The sequence below is a fragment of the Budorcas taxicolor genome, chromosome 1, assembly GCF_023091745.1.
Source record: "Budorcas taxicolor isolate Tak-1 chromosome 1, Takin1.1, whole genome shotgun sequence".
NCBI classification, from domain to species: domain Eukaryota; kingdom Metazoa; phylum Chordata; class Mammalia; order Artiodactyla; family Bovidae; genus Budorcas; species Budorcas taxicolor.
Window position 1 is genome coordinate 218178598 of NC_068910.1, and position 21752 is coordinate 218200349.

Below are 21752 nucleotides of genomic sequence, written 5' to 3' on the forward strand. Positions count from 1 at the left end.
GTGCAAGAGGGTTCCCTTTTCTCCACACCCTCTTCGGCATTTATTGTTTGTATACTTTGTGATGATGGCCATTCTGACCGGTGTGAGGTGATATCTTATTGTGGTTTTGATTTGCATTTCTCTAATAATGAGTGACATTACTTTGCCAGCAAAGGTCCATCTAGTCAAGGCTATGTTTTTTCCAGTGGTCATGTATGGATGTGAGAGTTGGACTGTGAAGAAAGCTGAGTGGCGAAGAATTGATGCTTTTGATCTGTGGTGTTGGAGAAGACTCTTGAGAGTCCCTTGGACTGCAAGGAGATCCAACCAGTCCATTCTAAAGGAGATTGGTCCTGGGTGTTCTTTGGAAGGAATGATGCTAAAGCTGAAACTCTGGCACTTTGGCCACCTCATGTGAAGAGTTGACTCATTGGAAAAGACTCTGATGCTGGGAGGGATTGGGGGCAGGAGGAGAAGGGGACGACAGAGGATGAGATGGCTGGATGGCATCACCGACTCGGTGGAGGTGAGTCTGAGTGAACTCCGGGAGTTGGTGATGGACAGGGAGGCCTGGCGTGCTGCGATTCATGGGGTCGCAGAGTCGGACACAACTGAGTGACTGAACTGAACTGAATAATAAGTGATCCTTGAGCATCTTTTCTTGTGTTTCTTAGCCATTTGTATGTCGTCTTTGGAGAACTGTCTGTTTAGGTCTTTTGCCCATTTTTTGACTGGGTTGTTTTCCTGCTGTTGACTGTATGAGCTGCTTGTATATTTTTGAAATTAATCCTCTGTCCATTGTTTCATTGGCTATCGTTTTTTCCCGTTCAGAGGATTGTCTTCTCACTTTGTTTACAGTGTTCTTTGCTGTGCAAAAGCTTTTAATCAGGTCCCACTTGTTTGTTTTTTTAATCTCTATTACTCTAGGAGGCAGGTCATAGAGGATCGTGCTGTGATTTATGTCCTAGAGTGTTCTGCCTGTTTCCTCTAGGAGTTTTAAAGTTTCCTGTCTTATATTTAGGTCTTTAATCCATTTTGAGTTTACTTTTGTGTATGATGTTAGGAGGTGTTCTAATTTCTTTTACACGTAGCTGTCCAGTTTCCCCAGCACTACCTGTTGCATATTCTTGCCTCCTTTGTCAAAAATAAGGTACCCATAGGTGCGTGGGTTTATCTCTGTCTGGGCTTTCTGTCTTACTCCATTGGTCTGTATTTCTGTTTTTGTGCCCGTACCATGCTGTCTTGATGAGTATAGCTTTGTAGTATATAGTCTGAAGTCAGGAAGGTTGGTTCCTCCAGCTCCATTCTTCTTTCTCAAGATAGCTTTGGCTATTTGGGGGTCTTTTGTCTTTCCATATGGATTGTGAGATTTCTTGGTTCTAGTTCTGTGAAATATGCCATTGGTAGTTTGACAGGGATTGCTGATCTGTAGATTACATTTGGTAGGACCGTCATTTCCACAATATTGATTCTTCCAACCCAGGAATATGGAATCTCTCTCTGTGTTGTCTGATTTCTTTCGTCTGTGTCTCATGGTTTTCTGAATACAGCTCTTTTGCCTCCTTAGGTAGGTTTATTCCTAGGTATTTTATTCTTTTTGTTGCAATGGTGAATGGGATTGATTCCTTCATTTCTTTTTCTGATACTTCATTGTTAGTGTATAGGAATGCAGATGATTTCTGTGTATTGATGTTGTATCCTGCCACTTTGCTAAATTCACTGCTTCACTCTAGCAGTTTTCTGGCAGCACCTTTAGGGTCTTCATGTGTACTACCGTGTCGCTCTAGCAATTTTCTGGCAGCACCTTTAGGGTCTTCGTGTGTGCTTCTGTGCGGTCTGCAGTGAGAGCTTCGCTTCTTCTCCAATCTGGATTCCTTTTTTTCTTTTTCTTCTCTGAGTGCCATAGCTAGCACTTCTAAAACTATGAGAAATAACCGTGGTGAGAGTGGGCACCTTTGTCTTGTTCCTCGTCTTAGAGGAAATGCTTTCGGGTTTTCACCATTGAGAATGTTTGCTGCGGGTTTATCATATATGGCCTTTATTATTTTGCCTTTCTATGCCCATTTTTGAAGTTTTTTTTTTTATCGTAAATGGGTGTTGAATTTTGTCAAAAGCTTTTTCTGTATCTATTGAGATTATCATATGGTTATCTTCCCATTTGTTAATATGGCGTATCACATTGATTGGTTTGCACATACTGAAGAACCTTTGCATCCCGGGGATGACCCTGACTTGACCATGGTGTATGAGCTTTTCAATGTGCTGCTGAACTGTTAGCTGGAATTTTGTTGATGACTCTTGCGTCTGTGTTCATCAGTGATACTGGTCTGTAATTTTCTTTTTCGTGTTGTCTTTGTCTGGTTTTGGTATCAGGGTGATAGTGGCCTCAAAGAATGAGTTTGGAAGTATTCCTTCCTCTACAGTTTTGTGGAAGAGTTTTAGAAGGATAGGGATTAGTTGGAGGATTAATGGAGGATACCTAAAGATTTCCCAGTTTTTCAAGAATATGCCAGGGGACTGTAGGATGGAGCAGAGCTCTGATCATCCATACCTAAGTATTCATGATTGATGCTATCAAATATCAAGCAAACAGTTCAGATCAGTCGCTCAGGGTCAGTTCCCTAGTCACAAAAAGGGAGGACCCCAACCGACGTCCCATGAGAAATGAAGCAGAATGACCTTGTCCAAAGAGGAACATTCCGACTAATGTTCTGCCACAAGCAAAACCCACACAACGGGGACACCACACACAGGCCTAGCATGCATGAGCTGGAGCGGCTTAGCCGGCCCCCCGGCGTCACTGAAGGGGGCCCCAGCGCTGCAGCTCTCAGTTCCAAGCAGCCTTGTGCCCTGCGGTGGTTCACAGCTGTCAGGGGCACTGCCTCTGACATCCCCAGAGTGAAATGTACCCTGGCAGCTGCTGGGACTCAGGGAGGGGGCTCCCTCTGCCTGGGGTCAACCTGTCACCGGCACAGACTCCTGGCTGGTCTATGAAGATTCCTGGAGAATGTGTCTGTGTGCCTGACTCACAGTGAAGCCAGACAATACCACATGCTGGAGTCTGGAGCAGAGGAACGTTTACTGTAGGGGTCATGCAAGAAGGGAGCTGTGTCCACAAACCCCAAACTCTCCAGAGGGTTTCAGCAAAGCATTATTTTTTTAAATTTAAATTTATTTAATTGGAGGCTTTACAATATTGTATTGGTTTTGCCACACATCAACATGAATCTGCCACGGGTGTACACGTGTGCCCCATCCTGAGCCCCCCTCCCAACTCGCTCCCTATACCACCCCTCTGGGTCATCCTAGTGCACCAGCCCCGGGCATCCTGTATCCTGCATCGAACCTGGACTGGCAATTTGTTTCATATATGATATTATACATGTTTCAATGCCATTCTCTCAAATCATCCCACCCTCTCCCTCTCCCACAGAGTCCAGAAGACTGTTCTATACATCTGTGTCTCTCTTGCTGTCTCGCATACAGGGTTATCATTACCATCTTTCTAAATTCCATATATATGTGTTAGTATACTGTATTGGTGTTTTTCTTTCTGGCTTACTTCACTCTGAATAATAGGCTCCAGTTTCATCCACCTCATTAGAACTGATTCAAATGTATTCTCTTTAATGGCTGAGTAATACTCCATTGTGTATATGTACCACAGCTTTCTTATCCATTCATCTGCTGATGGACATCTGGGTTGCTTCCATGTCCTGGCTATTATAAACAGTCCTGGCTGCGATGAACATTGGGGTACATGTGTCTCTTTCATTTCTGGTTTCCTCGGTGTGTATGCCCAGCAGTGGGATTGCTGGGTCGTAAGGCAGTTCTATTTCCAGCTTTTTAAGGAATCTCCACACTGTTCTCCATAGTGGCTGTACTAGTTTGCATTCCCACCAACAGCGTAAGTGGGTTTCCTTTTCTCCACACCCTCTCCAGCATGTATTGCTTGTAGACTTTTGGATCGCTGCCATTCTGACTGCTGTGAGATGGTGCCTCACTGTGGTTTTGATTTGCGTTTCTCTGAGAATGAGTGATGTTGAGCATCTTTTCACGTGTTTGTTAGCCGTCTGTGTGTCTTCTTTGGAGAAATGTCTAGTTCTTTGGCCCATTTTTCGATTGGGTCATTTTTTCTGGAATTGAGCTGCAGGAGTTGCTTGTGTATTTTTGAGATTAGTTGTTTGTCAGTTGCCCAGCAAAGCGTTTTTAAAGGTCAGGGGAGGGAAGGGGTCCCAGGGTATGTGGTCGCTCATGCACAGCTCTGATTGACTGATGGTGTGAGGTAATGGGGCGGTGTCACAGGGGTTAGTGTTACCAGTCCTTAGGCTCCAGGAGGCCTGGGGGCCATGTGCTCAAGGTCATCAGGTAGTTAGCACCTTCCATTTGGTGGGGGGCCGTTTCACATCTGTGAAATAATTTAGGAAATGTGCATCAGATACAGTTATCTGGGTGCTTCAGAGAGGAGCTAAAGCAGCGGATGGGGGTGGGAGGGAAGTCCTGTCTGGGGAAGGCCCCACAGGATCCAGCCTGGTTACATTAGTGAAGGCTGTTCCTGGGTGGACAGGAAGCTGAGCAGGAAGGGGCAGCCTGGAACCCACCATCCGAGTGAGCTTTCAGCTGGGGGCTTTGGCTCCAGAGCAGCCTCGAAGTCCTTGTGGGCCCCAGACACGCTGAGCTCCAGCCACTCATAACTGCACTCCCGTTTTCCTGAAGATGAACAGCACTTGACACCTGGTGCCTCCTTCTGAATGCCCTCTTCCTCTTCCCTCCGCTGTGTGTAACGTGAAGGAAGGTGCCAGCCGGCCCCGGGGCAGCAGGTGGCCGTCTCTGCTCTCCGCCCTCAGCCACGTGATCACTGCACGTGGTGGCTGAGGGCAGGAGAGCCTTTGTGGCCACACCGGTCACGCCCCTCAGAAGGAGGGCCCTCCATTTTTCTGATACTTTGACAAGAAAGCTTTGACAAACGTACCTGAAATAACAGCACCCCTGATATTTTAGCTCAGTAAGAGCAATGAATTGTGATTAAAAAACTGCACACCACCGATATGCTTTGAGACGCTTTTATTAATAACGAGGACATCTTTTGCGGTCACACGGTAAGCTTGTTGACGGGCCCGCTGCTGCTGGGCGGCTGCTGGCTCCGGTACTTTGCGCCTGCTGAGGCCATTCCTTTCCCGGCTGCTCCAGCCTCTGCCCCAGCCCCGGTTGAGCAGCAGTCAGCAAGAGCCCTGCCTTCAGCTACATCGTCTAAAGATTATTTTCTAAATGAGAACCTTAAATATTTGACCTGTAAGGTTGTTGTAAGTCTTTCAGGGTACAAAGAAAATGGAATTAGTTATAAAACTGGAAGCAGAATGTGTGAAACCAAATAGCGTTTCAGTTTCTCAAATGAAAACACTGCCAAGCCAGCGTGGTCGGTGTGTCCAAATCCAGAGCCCCTGGGTCGTGGGTGGGCGACGGCATTTTCAGTGGCCTTTGCTCTTCCGATGGGCTCTGAAGCGACGGGAGTGAACGCTGCCGCAGTGAGCGCCCTCTCAGCCTCAGACCCTTCTCTGCTCAGCCTCGTCCCAGTGCCAGGTCCGGGGCCCTGGAGCTGCAGGCGCGCAGGGCAGCGTAGGAGTGAGGGGGCTCCCAGGCCTGGCTTTGTCACATGTAAGGGTCCTTGGTGTCGCCGCTGGACAACGGTCTGGGCTGTTGACAATGTTGTGATAACTTGTCTGAACATGAGAAATGTAAGACTCAAGCAGATAGAGAACTCTTGTTATTACCACCTTAATCACCCGAGACCATCTGGAGAATTTTAAAAATTCTGTCAGCCTATGGTAGATCTGTATATACTGACATGGAAAGATTGCCGAGACGTGACTTTTGGTGGAAAAAAAATAAAGGAAGCTGAAGAAAAATATAACTGCTTGATTCCACGCATGTAAAAATCAAATACCCCAGAAAGTGGAGAGGGCTGAACGGGCAGCACGCTGGGAGTCTGCTGTCGAGAACTGCGAGAGCTCACTTTTGTCGTTGTGTTAAACTGACCTAGTTGGAGTCAGCGCGCTCAGAAATGAACGCACCCTCTTGAGGCCTCAAACGTCTCCGCGCCAGCGGACGCCCCCTGCCGTGTGGCCGCGCGCCGCGGCCCCGCTCACACTGTCTCATTCGTCTTTCACCACAGGGACAAGCCGACCTCCTGAAATACGCCAAGAACGAGACCGTGGAGAACCTGAAGCAGATCCAGTACGCGGCCGTCTCCTGCGGGCTCAACAAACCAGGCACGGAAAACGCCGACGCCCCGAAGCCGCGGCGGAGCCTCGAGGCCATACCCGAGAAGGCAAACGATGAGACTGGAGCATGAGGGCCTTTCTGGAGGGGACCAGAGTCTGTAACTCTAGGGCCGACTGTCCGCCGGATGGGACGTTTGCTTTGCACTCAATAATGGAAATAATTTTGGGGATTTTAAAGCACAACTGGAATAGCTAATTGCAGTCTATTAAAACTGTGAATGTATGTAGCAGCCCTGCTTATGGAGGCAAATAAACTCTTTAACAAGAAATTCTCTTCCGGGCCCAAATATGCTGTGTTTGTATGCAAAGGCGCCATAACTCAGTTCCACTGTGAGCAACAGACTAGCCACTCCAGTCCCTCTGAAGACATTTTCCTAACAGAAAACAACGTCTTAAGACGCAGATGCACTGTGTGGTCTAAGCAGTATTTACTGGGGGCAGCGGGGAGGAACCAACCCCTAAGACAAGGCTTACTTGCTTATGTATGATTGCTGGGGCCTCTGGGTTCTGGGTGGCTCTGGCAGCATGCCTGCTGAGAGCCAGGACGTGCAGAGCCACGGGCTTCAAGGGCACCGCGGGGAGACGGCCGCGCCTGGCTGGAGACCCCGCTGGGCGCGCAGGCCGTGTAAAGGCCACCGGTGTGGCAGCAACATGCTGTACATAGCTCTTCACTGTACGCAGCAGTGGCCACGTTAAAAAGGCGTTTGATGGTATTTCTCCAACAGCAGTACGTGCATTTAATGAAAGTTTAAAATTTTCCAGTTCAAGGTAATTCTACTAAGAGTGGCCAGCGACTTGGTAAACAGCTTTGTCAGAAGCGTGTCTGGTTTGGCATTTTGCTTTCGGTACATACAGTGGCCCCGACTTTACACAGTGGCCACTATCTGTGAGGCCACCAACCCCTCGCCCCCGTCTCAGCCTCTCAGGTCCTGCGGGGCGAGCCTGGACCCCGTGCGGACCGTGGCCCAGGGGCACGTGGAGCGGCTGCAGCAGCTGCCGTGTTCCTCCGGCCAGCTGAGTCGTTAACACCAGACTTTATTTTCCAGATCAGTGAAGCGCCACACTATTCTGGAAAAGCTACTAGACACTGCAGCCTAGTGACTGCTTCTCCCAAACCAAACTGCTCGCAAATTTTGGAAGGGTGGAAGGTTTCTAAATCCTCAATAACTGCCTTTTGATCTGTCCATTTTCTTTTCAGCCACTCGTCAACTATGTGGGATCTGCACTGTGGCACCTCACTGTTTGCTCACGGCACCTGCTCAGGCTGATATACTGGATTTATTTCTGCCCAGACCCTGAAATGTCCTTTGACAAAATAAGTCCTCGGCCTGGCTCCTATCATTGGCCTGATAGTGTGCTCAATTAAGGTGTGCGTCTCCACTGGTCTTCACTCAGTATCATTCCAGTTAGAAAAGTAAACCTGTTACTTGAATAAAAATAGTGCAGTTTCCTGCTCACACGAGTGAGCAGCCAGCCAGTAACCGAGGCTCTTATTCTGAAATGAACTCTACATGGAAAAACAAAACGAGTGGAAAACAGTAAAAAATTAAAAGTAATTTGTAGACTGAGAAATAAAATAATGTGTGATTTAGATTACTGTTAGCAATCCCTGAACTTATCTGGCTGGTAAATAGCAATATTCACTGAAAATCCAGAATTCATAAAAAAAAGACAAAATATTAAGAAATTGCTACATTTATAGTAACAGAAGATATTAGCTAGTATGTGACTTAAATGACAGAGCAAGGCACATGTCATTTTTGCTGTTCACACAGGCTTTTAGCATCAGCAAAATTGAGAACCCGAGATCATTCCATCTGACACTTCCTTTCCCAGATGCAGAGGCTGCGGACAAAAGCGGTGACGCGGGCTGCCTGCACTCACAGAGTCTGGCGGGGGAGTGACCCAGCTGAGGGTCAGTCCGGACTTCCACACTGCAAAAGTCAACCCTCTTTTGACCTTCTCTTCAAAGGGATGAGCCAAGCAACAGGGGAAAGCGGGGCCTCCCGGGAGCTGCCCTGCTCCTGGAGGCCCTGCTGCAGGCGGCGCCATCGGGTCGTGCAGCAAGGCCAGCTAGGTGCTCGCGGCCTTCGTTTCCGACGGCTGTCTGGGCTGTCCCAGGAGGGGCGCTGACAGCCGGGTCCGTGGGGTCTGAGGCTGGAGAACGCTGGAGCCCTGCTGCGCCGCGCCCAGCGGTCCCGGCCGGCGCCCCAGGGCAGGCTGGAGGCCCGCTCCCCTCCCCCGAAGGCCCGGGAGTGCGGAGGAGAGGTGGGCGCTGCCCCGAGGGTGGCAGCCGGCGTGCGCGCAGGGGCGTCTCCGCGGCAGCAGGGTGGCCGGCGGCCGTCAGAGGTCCAGCGGGCTCACGATGGTGAAGCCCGAGTCCTTGCTGTGGCCGCTGCTGTCGTCGTCAGGGCTGGAGCTGGGGTTGCTGGACGAGGCGGAGGCCGGGCCGGTCAGCGGGTCGGAGAACACGAGCACCGGCCGGGCGGCGCCCCGGAGTGGCCGCAGCGGCTGGGCCTGGCCCGCGGGGCTCGGCCCGGCGCCGCGCTCCTCGCCATCCTTGGAGACCAGGACGAAGTCGTCCGCGCCCGGCCGCTCCCGGCGACCCGGGGCTGCTGGCGGGGCCTGCAAAGGGGAGGGGGCACGGTGAGGGGGCACGGTGAGGGGGCGCTGGGCAGGCCCTGGGTCCTCCCGCGGGCAGGGGGCTCCTTGGAGGGGTCTGGGTCTGCCCCCTTCCCCCGCCCCCGGGGGCCGGCCTCTGGCCTCGCCCCCTCCTGTGCGCCGTCTCCCAGGACACTGTGCGCACTGGGAGCGCCCACACACACATGGACCGGGAAGGGCCTCCGCCAAAGAGCACGAGGCTGCGAGAAAGGACCTCAGAGGGCGCTCTGCTGGAAGAGCACTCTTAAAGCTGAAGGAGCCCCATTTGAAAATGCCGTTCTGCTTCTTTAAATCATAAAAAAGAATACAGCTTGTAAGCATCTGGATGCTGCTTTTTGAGAAGGTAACTTTGATGAGATTTTGCTAAAATATTTACTCCCTGGGCCTTCACAGAAAACGTTCCCTGACCCACGTGGCTTATGGGGTGACAGACACCAAGAAGTCCCTCCCCTTGAAGGCCAAAAAGCTTTCCAGACGGGGAAGAAGGGTCAGCACTCCCCCTGCTAAAGGGGAAGGGAGGCCAGGGCTGCAGCCAAACCAGAAACAGGCAGAGAGCCGGCCTTCCGGGCTTCCTAACGGGCAGCGGAAGCCCAGGCTGAAGCTGCTGCTTACAGGCGTGCAGGCTGTGCGCTGCCCAAGCACGGGAGTCGCCCGTCCACAGCAGATGGCACCGCCCCGAGTCCACACCCCGCACAGCTGTGTGCGGTACCCGCCATGTGCGGTTCCGGGGCTCCCGCCCCTCCCGCGTGAGCGCCCCCAGGGCGGCCTGCCCCGCCCTCGGAGCCCTGGTACCTGCTGGGCAGCACCACTGGAGCAGTAGTGGTCGTCTGCGATGCTGATCTGCTCGTTGTCCTCGGCCTCCAGCTGGCTCTGGTTGAAACGCAGGGAGCCCTTCAGGATGTCTTTGATCTGATTTCAAAGAAGACGATCCATGAGAAAGACCAACGGGTCTGCCTCTAAGCGTCACCTAAACCTCGGGTACATCTGACCCCGACTCCACTGACCAGTCTTGTTTTTTTTTGCTGTGCCTTGAGGCTTGTGGGGTCTCAGTTCCCTGACCAGGGACTGAACCTGTGGCCCCTGAAGTGGAGGCACGGAGTCCTAACCGCTGGGCCGCCAGGGAGGTCCCCTGAGTGGTCTTCTCTGACGTGGGTATGAATATACGACGGAAAGAAAGAACAAGAAAACACTCCGCTCTGCCTTATGGATGGCACTGAGCCGTCCCAGCCTGCACGGCCAGGCCCGCACGGGGACAGGCATGGGGCAACCTCTGGGGTCCTCCTGGAGGGGGAGACGCCCCGCATCCACCCCGGCACAGGGAGCGCCCTCGCCTCTGGGGGGGGGCCCACGCCCCTCGCCTCTGGGGGGGGCCCACCTGGCTGAGGGCCAGTCAGGTGGGCTGACGGTGACAGCCTGCACCCCTTCATCGACATTGCTGCTCCATCTGTCTGCCAAGTACGACCCTCGAGGGGCCCAGGCTGCTTAGAGGAGGAGATTCTTTGGGCCTTGTGCTCCCAGGACGTCCATGCGTCTACAGGGGCATGACTGGACTTGAGCGGGACACACCCTCCACAGCAGCGTCGGAGAGGAAGGGGTGAGAGGTTGGGGGCGGGGGGACTGAGGACCAGCCTGGCTTCGGGCTGCTCAGACATGACTGCTGGGAGGAGCCGGGCCACGCAGGAGGATTCCGTGTGGAAGGCAATGTGGGCGGGACGTCCGTGCCTGGGGTGCCCTCCCCCCATGACAGGCACGAAAGGCTGGCCCGGGTGACACCAGGTCAGGTGAACGGACATACCTGCTTTAGTCCGGCCAGGGAAACCAGAATCTGATCCTCCTTTTCCAGATTTTCCTGTAATATCACATCTTGAATATTTACTGAAAAATAAAAGAATGACACTTTATAACTAATACCCTGAGTATAATTTATCTGGTGCTGCACCATCACTTCAGACCAGTCAGGGAATTCCTTTGCCACACTGCACAGCAACTCTGATGCTCTGCCCAACCAAACACAGGGCAGGGGCCGGGTACAGGAGAGGGGGCACAGAGCCTGGGACACAGAGCCTCCCACCAACGTCCCATGAACGTGTTCTCACAGTGACAGGTGTGTCTTACTTCCGCTGAGAGCCCAGAGCTGCCCTTGCTGACCTGCAACAAGGTGGACAGCCTGGAGCATTCACCCGACGTCTCCGCGAGGCTCCCTACACTTACCAGGGTTCAGTGCTGTTAATTCACCCCTCTGGCTAAAGACCAGGTCTTCCTGGTGACAGAAATTAAAGAAACTATCTAAAAATAGTGGAAACAGTGGCAGATTTTATTTTCTGGGCTCCAGAATCACTGCAGACACTGACTGTAGCCATGCAATTAAAAGACGCTTGCCCCTTAGAAGAAAAGTTATGACAAACTGTATTAAAAAGCAGAGACGTCACTTTGCTGACCAAAGGTCCATATATGGTTCTTCCAGTAGTATGGGTGTGACAGTTGGGCCATAAAGAAGGCTGAGTGCGGAAGAATTGATGCTTTTGAACTGTGGTGGTGGAGAAGACTCTTGAGAGCCCCTGGGAATGCAAGGAGATCCAACCAGTCCATCCTAAAGGAAATTAAGCCTGAACATTCATTGGAAGGACTGATGCTGAAGCTGAAGCTCCAATACTTTGGCCACCTGATGAGAAGAGCCAACTCACTGGAGAAGACTCTGATGCTGGGAAAGATTGAAGGCAAGGGGAGAAGGGGACAGCAGAGGATGAGATGGCTGGATGGCATCACCGATGCAATGGGCATGGGTTTGAGTAAACTCTGGGAGTTGGTGATGGACAGGGAGTCCTGGCGTGTTGCAGTCCATGGGGCCACAAAGAGTCAGACACGACTTAGCAACTGAACAACAACAATCTTTAAAAAATATAAACGGTAAAGTATGTTGTCAATTCAACATAATGGTAAAAAGAAAAGGACAAATCCATGGCACTGTGGTTGTCGCCAAATAGCGATGCCTGTGGAGTCAGCAAGACTTAACCCCCTCACCGGAGCTGTGTCTCTGTGTCTGCGTGAGGCCTGACCTTCATGCAGACTTGATCTGAAGACCCGCTGAGCCAGCTCTGAGCATCGGCGTCATGCTGAGCTGCTCACCAAGAGCTTCAGCGAGTGAGGGTCGTGGACTTCTGCACAGTGCGCCTGAGCCCCCGGCGCTGCTGGGCCTGTGCTTCTGGGGAGGGGGTTCTTAAAGAGGGGGTGCATGAGTGAAAGTGCCCCCCACCCCGCAGGTCTCCTCTGGAGACTCTTGGTTGGGCTGTTGCTGCTAATTCACTTCAGGCGTGTCCAACTCTGTGCGACTCCATAGACGGCAGCCCACCAGGCTCCCCTGTCCCTGGGATTCTCTAGGCAAGAACACTGGAGTGGGTTGCCATGTCCTTCTCCATCTTGGTTGGGGGCAGCAATTAAAACACCTTTTTACAATGACACCGTCCGAGCACCAAGCCGAGAACCCGTGCAGGAAGAGGCTCACCCTCCACTAAAGCTGCTCCCTCCCTTCCTGGGGCCGTACCAGGAGCCCAGTGACTCGGCCTGTGAGCCTGGCTCTCGGCCCTGCACTCGGTCACGCTGTCCGAGGCTCTGCTCCAGGCCTGGCCCCTCAGCCTCTGGCGCCCAGGCGAGTGGGGGCATCACTCAGCCTGCCTGGGCCCGGAGGCTCCATCCTTAGCTCTCATGCATCCTCCTGGGAGCGGCCTTCCTGCCCACCCAGACTGTGTGCCCAGGCCACCCTCAGGGCCCCTGGCGTCAGCTCCTCTATGGCGCTGACGAAAGCGCTGTCACACCCGACGCTGGCTTATCAGTCGGCTGTCACCCCTAGCGGGGTCTGGCTCAGGGCTACACCCAGCCCTCAGCAGGATAGCTGGCAAACTTCAGGGGCACGGTGAGTAGTGACTGACTCAACAAACATGGAAAAACACCCTTGGAACCTGCATCTCGAAATACTGCAGGCCTTGTTGCTGCTGTTCAGTCGCTCAGTGTCCGACTCTGTGCGACCCCACAGACTGCAGCACGCCAGGCCTCCCTGTCCATCACCAACTCCCGGAGTTTACCCAAACTCATGTCCATTGAGTCGGTGATGCCATCCAACCATCTCATCCTCTGTCGTCCCCTTCTCCACCTGCCCTCAATCTTTCCCAGCATCAGGGTCTTTTCCAATGAATCAGCTCTTCACATGAGGTGGCCAAAGTACTAGAGTTTCAGCTTCAGCATCAGTCCTTCCAATGAACACTCAGGACTGATCTCCTTTGGGATGGACTGGTTGGATTTCCCTGCAGTCCAAGGGACTCTTAAGAGTCTTCTCCAACACCACAGTTCAAAAGCATCAATTCTTCGGTGCTCAGCTTTCTTTATGGTCCAACACTCACATCCATACATGACTACTTGAAAAGCCATAGCTTTAACCAGATGGACCTTTGCTGACAAAGTGATGTCTCAACTTTTTAATATGTGATCTAGGTTTTTCATAGCTTTTCTTCCAAAAAGTATTTCCAGCAAGGGGCGAGGCGAAGACTAAGTCCCATCAACATAAGTCCAGCCTGACAGTTTATTAGAATCTTCACCAAGAATAAATTTACAGACCATGCCGACAAGTCCTCTTACAGACAACAGCAGAAAAACAGCAGCCTGAATTTATTCAGAATGTGACTGGAGTTTCTGGCTATTAGAAAGGCCCACTTCAAAACAAGAAAGCAAGATGAATGGGAATGGGATAATAGATGTAATTAGAGACTGACTGGTTTTGGTCTCCTTAAAAGCCTGTAACAATTTGCTCTCTCTCAATAAACACACACACAAAATCCACTCAACAAGACATTAATGGCAACCAAATGCAGAAAATTGACGAGACAGTTCTGTAGGTCTTTGGGAGGACTGAAAAGGTTGCCTTTGTGTTGACGACTCTGCCTGGGCTTTTAGGGCTGAGCTGGGAGGCAGAGGGCTGCCTGGGAGCTTTGGAAAGGCAGAGGTTCGGCTCGCTGAGCTGCGAAGGTGCCGGGCTCTGCTCCCGGGGCCAGTAGGGAGTCCGGCTGGTGGGTGTGAGGGTTCCAGGGCCTCGGCAGGAGGCCCAGGAGTCTCGTGCCTGAGGATCTAGCGGAGGGAGGCCCGTGGAGCCCACATGTAGCTCCGTGGGTCAGGAAGAGAGGTGACTGTGGACAGCAAGTGCCCTGCGCATCCTGCTTGCCCAGGGGACCGTGACCTCCTGCTGCCTCCTGGATGGTCTGCTGGGAGCACCGCCTGAAGCCAAAGGCTCGGCCATAGCGCCTGTTCCTGCCTTCAACGTGCTGGGACCCATGGCTGAAGCACTAAGGACCGAAGGCCTTCAGGGCCAAGGCTTCAAGCCGACAGGACAGTCAGAGGCTCTGGCAGGGACAGAGCTGTCCGCAGAGGCCAGCAGGGACCGGAGGGCACTCAGAGGCCCTTCCTCCAACAGAGACAAGGGAGACCTTGGAGTCCCGACCCACCCGGGCGAGGTGAGGAGACAGGGCAGAGAAACTAGCTGTGGGCCTCGGTCCAGACGAGACGGGCGACCAGTAAAGAAGCAAGTCTGCCTTTAACCGGCAGTTAGGCCTCGGGCTGCCACTGCTGGGAATGGAGCTTCGGAGCAAGAGTTTCGCACATCTGAGTGTGTAGACTGACTCTCCCACTCAGAGCTGAGGTCTCACCACGTCCTGCTGGCCACGCGGGACCAAGACTCAATGGTCAAGGAGCCCCGCCCCGCCCCCGGGACGCCCCGCCCCGCCCCCGGGACGCCCCGCCCCGCCCCCGGGACGCCCCGCCCCGCCCCCGGGACGCCCCGCCCCGCCCCCGGGACGCCCCGCCCCGCCCCCGGGACGCCCCGCCCCGCCCCCGGGACGCCCCGCCCCGCCCCCGGGACGCCCCGCCCCGCCCCCGGGACGCCCCGCCCCGCCCCCGGGACGCCCCGCCCCGCCCCCGGGACGCCCCGCCCCGCCCCCGGGACGCCCCGCCTTGCTGGCAGACTCCCATAGGCCCCAGGACTTCAGGGAGCAGTGGCGGTGCTGGCGGGAAAGCAGAGGGCGGCGGTTGGGCAGCGGTGGGTAAGGAGCCAGAGCAGCAGAAGCCTCCGGTCCATCGGCCTCCGTGGGAAGCCCCCCTGGCTCCTCAGGGCCTCCCCTTCCCGTGTTCTCTTCCGCCGACGTCACGGGGTCTGAGGCCGGCGCGCGCTGGTGGGCACCCCCCAGCCCCTCGCAGACGCCTCCGTGCCCCCGGCCCCGGGTGGTCCTCTGACAGCCGTGGCCCGCGCCGTAAGGGAAGCCCCAGGAGCCTCTGGAAGGCGCCCCGGGGGCTGCCTCTGTGCCTTTGGGGCCTCCCCTGCCCGCGTGCCCCTGGAAGGCAGCAGGAGCCCCGAGGGTCCTCTCACGAGCCCAAGGACTAGCCTGCCTGTGGGCTGCTCTGCTTTAAGAAAAATTCATAAATAGCTTCCTGGTGTCTGTTGTCTTAGGGGTTAATAGACCAGAGGCTAACGGACAAGCGTTGTGGCTGAAAACGGCGGGGGAACGTGCACTCGCGGCGGAGGGCCGGGTCAGAGCCGCGGTGCGGGCGCGCTGCCCTCGGGTCCCTGGAGGTGCTCCCTCCTGCCCCTCCTGCCGTCCTCCCACCGTGAGGACGTCTGTCCAGACCCCACTTCCACAGAAGGTCACCGGCTCGGATGCGGGTGGAGGAGAACTGGATGGGACGCCCTCGGCCTCGTACAGCAGCCAGACCGCCTGGCCCCGGGCAGATCGCCCAGGCCCTCTCACGGAAGGGGCTGCGGGCAGGGCGCACCCCGAGGAGAGGAGCCCGAGCGCGGTGTCCTCAGCAGGGCCTCCCGCCCGGCTTCCTGGATTCAGTCAGCGTTCACCTTTTTGAAGCTGACGGAAACGAAGATCTCCCCCGAAAGCCGACACAGACATAAAACGTACACTTCATTTTCAGGCTGCGAGCTCAGTAGCTCAGTCATGTCCAACTTTTTGCGGCCCCAAGGACTGTAGCCCACTGGGCTCCTCTGTCCAAGGGACTATCTCAGCAAGAATACTGGAGCGGGTTGCCATTGCCTTCTCCATCATTTTAAGGCTAAACCTAAGCTCTAATAAACTGAGCTGACTAGCTGCACATAAGCAATTCAGAGTTTAGAAACCAAAGTCCAAACAAATTACCTTCAGAGGCTGCTAAATGCCCTGAGTGCAAACATTTTTATTTAACTCACAAACTACTGACCGTGTAAAGCCTTTGCCTAGCCAGTTCCACCACACAGTGATTCAAGGCAGTGTTCACAACTGTTTCATTAATATAAAACTTCTTAGTCACTAATGCACTACTTTAAGTCGAATCTGTGTGTAAAAAAGGAAAAACAGTATCTTTTCATACCTCATAAAATTAAAGGCAGAAATGTGAAATGTTTAAAATTTTCAAAGTAATGCACATTTTTCCTTCTAGTAAGAGGCAGAATAAATGATGATATAAAGGCTCTTTCCTTTTGTTTCTGTGAAGAAGTAAGATTATGTTCTTTATAATCTCCTTATATTTAAGCATTACCCATTACAGATGTTGGGACACTGAAATAAAAGGGGGAAAAAATTCGTAAAACTAACCACTTCTGTGGAAATTCCACAAAAATCTCATCAATATAACAGTGTATCAATATAACCCGTTCAAGCATCCGGGCTCCCCTCTGCAAGGACCCACTTGCTGGGCCCTGTCCTGCTTATCCTTCACTCTTGTCACTGTCGCTCAGAGACGAGGCCCCATGACTAAAAGTCCCCCGAAACCGGCCGGTTCTGCATGGCACATCCTGGTCTTCCGTTGCAGACAGGCCTGCTCACTGCATCCCTGGACTTACAGCGCCAGCCCCCAGTGCCTCAGACCGCTGGTGCTCCGGGGGGACTGCTGGCTTCCCTGGAGCCACGTGTCACCTGAGGCGCTGCTAATGAGGCAGACAGTCTCTGTGCTCTCTCCCTCCTCTGGAGCTTCGCTCTCTTCTTCCGTTCACCTGGAGCTTGACTTTAAAGGCACTCCTCCATTTCACTCCACCCCCAACCAACTGCTCCCCAAACCCATTTTCACATCCAAGGGCAGGTACTGAGGAAATACTGGCTGAATGGCCAACATGAGGCTCTCCAGCCAGCATGAAGGCTGGTTCTATCTCCTGAGGAATAGAGGAGGGTGAGATATTTTTCGGATGAAGAATGAAGGGACATGAACATGATCACATGGGTCCTGGATTGAGGGGTGGGCGATGCGGTTAGTGACGGTCTGCAGTCTTTTCTTGATTGTCTTGATTATCTCCCCAGATAATCAAATCTGGGGAGAAATGCCTTCCACGAGGAGAGAGCAGGGCAGGAAGACGCTGAGCACAGCGCCAGTGTTCGGTGTGCGCAGGCTGCCTCAGATGGTGGGGGGCTGTGGGGGGAGCACTCCTCCCACAGAGTTCCCGCACGTGTGCCTGCAGGGCGAGGTAGGGACCCACTAACAGCGTTCGGAACACACGAACTGCATTTTGCCCCAATGATCTTAAGTTCTCTCGCTGCCTGCTGCTTGGTGTCTATCATGGGTCAGGATCACCAGGTGCCGTGGGGGCTGCTGGAAGTGCAGACCTTCAGACCTTCAAGTCAGAATCTGCTAACAGACCCTCAGGAGAAGCAGATCTCATCCTGCAATTACATGCAACGTTTCATATTCTTAATAATTACAGAGAGCTTTCAGCACCCACCGTGTGGTTGGCAGAGGGAGAGCCGCCTGGTGATCAGTTTCCTTCGCTGTCTCTCAGATGTCACTAGTTAATTGCCTGTTGAACACTTTTAAAAACATCTACTGAATGCTATTTTGCTAAATATCAGCAAATCAGATTCATAAAGCTCTTGTAGAGGCAAATAAACTAATTTTCAAAAATGACCTCCTCGTACCGCTAATTCCTGCATAAATATGACAAGTGCAAAATCGGCGCGAGGTGTGCATTAAGACTGCCGACCCGAAGTCTGGCCCTGACTGGAGCGGGGCCTCCGCAGGAGCGTGGGAAGAGCGGCCGAGACCTGGGACGGGCCCCGGGCGCCTGCGCCAGCGGGCTCTGTGTCCCTCGTCCCGCCCAGGCCTCGAGTCTCGGTTTCTCGTCTGTGAGACGAGCAACAGCCGTGAGGGCCTGGAGGGCGTCCACCTTGACGACAGCCTAAGGTCCGCTGGGCGGCATAGCTCTACCTCCCCTGATTCACTGCATTTCACCCCCCACTGTTTGGGTGACCCACCAATGAAAGGACGAGCTGCCGCAAACTAAATGCCGACCGGAGGCTGGAAACCCCTCCCGCGGGAGCAAGCCCCGCTGCTCGCAGATCAGAGAAGGGCAGGCAGCTCACCCACATGCAATTCTGTGTGAGTGACGGCAAGCCTAAAAATAGCCCAACTCAGCCACCGAGACGCATGCTGTCAATTGTCAGGATGACAGAGAGGGGTGTGACTATAGCAACGGAAAAATGAACACGTGAGGAAAGTCTTGTCAAGTTGATGGAAAAGTTTAGATTTAATAAAAGACACATTTTCAACTCCTGTCTCTAAATCTTTGAATTGACAAAGCTCAATTACGTGGAGGCAATAAAATGAGAATTTTGGTAGATTTTTGATAAAACAAATAATGCTTTCAGTTTTGGGTTCTAGAACCATAAGGAAATAAAACTGGTAATGAGTCAGTTTTATTACCTCTGTAATTAAAGGGCCATTTAAACAAATAGCTTTCTGTAATTTTTAACTGAGGTGCTTTTCTCTGTATCTGTTTTGTTAAAAAGACAGTCTTGAACTGTACTTGACATTTTAAGATATCACTGCAGGTCTGACGATAACATAGACTGATACAAAATTTCCTTGAGAGGAACTCAGTGAAAATACTTAACGTCAGAAAAGGGCAGGGGCGGGATGAGACTCTGAGGCCACCTCGGACCCCTCGGGAGCGGGCGGCCAGGCTCAGCAGGGCTTTTGCCGAGGGGAGCAAAGGCGCCATGCAGTTCTGGGCCAGCTGTTCTTGCTCAGAGAGCTCACACACCTAACGTGAGGCCCTGCAGATCCAACCCCAGCATCTCTGCACGTGGTCTGACTGAGGGACATTCAGCAGGGCTGCTCCCAGCTCTCGCTGTCCAGCCGTGGGACCCCAACCAGTCACTGCTCAGCTCCTCTGGTCGCAGGCAGGCGGGGTCTCCCAGGATCGGCCACATAGAAGGCACAGCTAGGAGTTGAGGGGAAGGGGACTTCCCTGATGGTCCAACGGCTCAGGCTTTCCCTTCCAGGGCAGGGGGTATAAGTCTGATCCTTGGTCAGGCCTTGGGGCCAAAAAACCAAAACATAAAATGGAAGCAATAGTGTAACAAATTCAACAGACTTTAAATTAAAAAAAAAAATAGCCAAGAGGAAGGAGAGGATTTGTGTTGCACACTCAACCAGTGCTGGCTTGATTTATTCTTTAGGTGTGGCTTCGTCGGGTCCTAGTTGCAGCACGCAGGTTCATCCGTGCTGACACGCGGGTTCCGTAGTGTGCAGGCTTAGCTGCCCTGTGGCATGTGGGGTCTTAGTCCCTGACCTAGGATTGAACCTGCATCCCCTGCACTGAAGGCAGATCCTTAACCACTGGCTACCAGGGAAGGCCTTGTGCGAGGCTTTAAAAATGTCTTAGTCTTGGCAACGAACTGGTGAGATAGATCTTGGCAAACCCATTTCATGTACAGTCACAAGCAGGCTGATCTCAGAAGTGATGGAGTCTGGTTTCAACCCTGTGCCTGTATGGTGCTTGTGAGCCTGTCTCTCCTGCTTAGGTATCACTGCAGCTGCTTTTCTTTTTAGCTCTGCCCATGGCATGCAGGATCTCAGTTCCCCGCCCAGGGACCGAACCCATGCCCCCGGCAGTGGAGCGCTGAGTTGTCACCAGCGGACCTTCAGGGGAGTCCCGGCAGCTGTCTCAGAGGGGACTCGTGCCTGCAGTATGCAGATCGCCCCCACGGTGCCAGTCACAAGCACTTGAGGCACCCGCAGGTTTTCCAAGCAGAGAGGAAGGCTAGCCCCTTGGAAAGTCCCTCTGTGCTCTTCCTCACTCAGGCCACCACAGTCAATGGTTATTTCTACATCAAATATATTCTACTGTGCCACCCGCTATTTTCACTTCATAATACATTATGAACATCTCTTCATGCTTATGTATTTTAACCTTTATAAAGATGGCATTACTATACCATAATCAATCAATCACTAGTGGATTTTTCAGTTTCAACTGCTGTACTACTTTACTAATCAGGAAAAACAGAAACGTTTATATGGAGAAAAATATGCGAGTATTAAAGTCATTTTTAAAGGATATAATAAGTAAAAAACTAAATTGAGAGCTTCACACCTCAACCTTTATGCTTTCTGCAAATTTTTGCTTAAAATCCAAACTGCCTACAATCCAGGAACACCCTGTGGTAAAGCGTTACACATGCGGATGAAACGGAATGAATCCATAGGCCCCAGGACCGGGGATTCTCAACCCCACCATGAACATGCAGTCAGGCTACTTCTACAGCAAGAAGTCAACAGCCCTGTGAAGGGATTCTGGCTGAAAGTGAAACATATACACAAAACAAATCGGCTTTTGTGGTTAGCTGAAAATTCACAGCTGATAAGGGCTTTTCTTTAATTAAAAAGTGCTTCTCCATCCCATGCAACAAGAAAAGTGTTCTTTTAGTGCTGACGAAAAGAGTAAAAGCTGTTTGGAAATCCTGAGGCTTACGTAAAGCTGCTTTAAAAGCTGCTATGTGGACCAAGCAACTTGGAGACATCCCGCTACTGGACTTTTCTAGAGCTCCTGCAGTAAATGTTTACAGGCACTTCTCTGTTCTTCTACTTTGGTCAAAACCCAAAACTGAGTAACACAAAGGTCACCCACGTAGCCAGAGAAGCAAAAATTACAGTGTGTGCACACACACATATACTCATGGTTACTTTAAAATTAAACTTGTATTTAAATAATAACATTAACTATGGAATATCAGTTCAGTTCAGTCGCTCAGTCGTGTCCGACTCTTTTTTTAAATATATGTAGCTGTTCATGTATGGATGTGAGAGTTGGACTGTGAAGAAGGCTGAGCGCCGAGGAATTGATGCGTTTGAACTGAGGTGCTGGAGAAGACTCTTGAGAGTCCCTTGGACTGCAAGGAGATCCAACCAGTCCATTCTGAAGGAGATTAGCCCTGGGTGTTCTTTGGAAGGAATGATGCTAAAGCTGAAACTCCAGGACTTTGGCCACCTCATGTGAAGAGTTGACTCATTGGAAAAGACTCTGATGCTGGGAGGGATTGGGGGCAGGAGGAGAAGGGGACGACAGAGGATGAGATGGTTGGATGGCATCACGGACTCAATGGACGTGAGTCTGAGTGAACTCCGGGAGATGGTGATGGACAGGGAGGCCTGGTGTGCTGCGATTCATGGGGTCGCAAAGAGTCCGACACGACTGAGCGACTGAACTGAACAGCTACATATATTAAAAAAAAAAAAAGTCATGAAAAATGCCAGCTCCTGCTCTGTACATAAAGAATTATGGAATATACATCAGTTATTTATAAACTACCTCTTCATTACTTCTTTCTGATGCACTTAAAACTGCGATGCTGTAAGATTTGTGTAAAATTAATTCTATCTGAATTTAAAAAGTTGACTGTGAAGAAGTGTACGAACAGTTTTGGAGTGGCAGGGAATGGATATGAAGGGACCCGCCTTTAGGGTTTCTCCCGCTATCTCCTCCTCTGGTGCCCTCTCCCTGGAGGACGGAGGGAAGCCAAGGAGGGCAGAGCAGGGAGG

General features: G+C 52.3%; 2 protein-coding genes across 3 annotated transcripts in view; one reads left to right on the forward strand and one right to left on the reverse strand.

Moving 5' to 3' along the window:
* PLCL2 (phospholipase C like 2) overlaps positions 1 to 6529 on the forward strand; it is a 211828-nt gene extending 205299 nt beyond the window's left edge. For both annotated transcript variants that reach the window (XM_052643025.1, XM_052643033.1), the window contains exon 6: positions 6152 to 6529. In XM_052643025.1, the coding sequence (XP_052498985.1) occupies positions 6152 to 6331 (180 nt within the window). In that variant the 3' untranslated portion in view covers positions 6332 to 6529. The remainder of the gene's footprint in view (positions 1 to 6151) is intronic.
* TBC1D5 (TBC1 domain family member 5) overlaps positions 5041 to 21752 on the reverse strand; it is a 595354-nt gene continuing 578642 nt past the window's right edge. The window contains exons 22-24 of the mRNA XM_052643045.1: positions 10717 to 10796; positions 9714 to 9830; positions 5041 to 8885 (exon numbers count right to left, since the gene is read on the reverse strand). Coding sequence (XP_052499005.1) covers positions 8604 to 8885; positions 9714 to 9830; positions 10717 to 10796 — 479 coding nt within the window. The 3' untranslated portion in view covers positions 5041 to 8603. The remainder of the gene's footprint in view (positions 8886 to 9713; positions 9831 to 10716; positions 10797 to 21752) is intronic.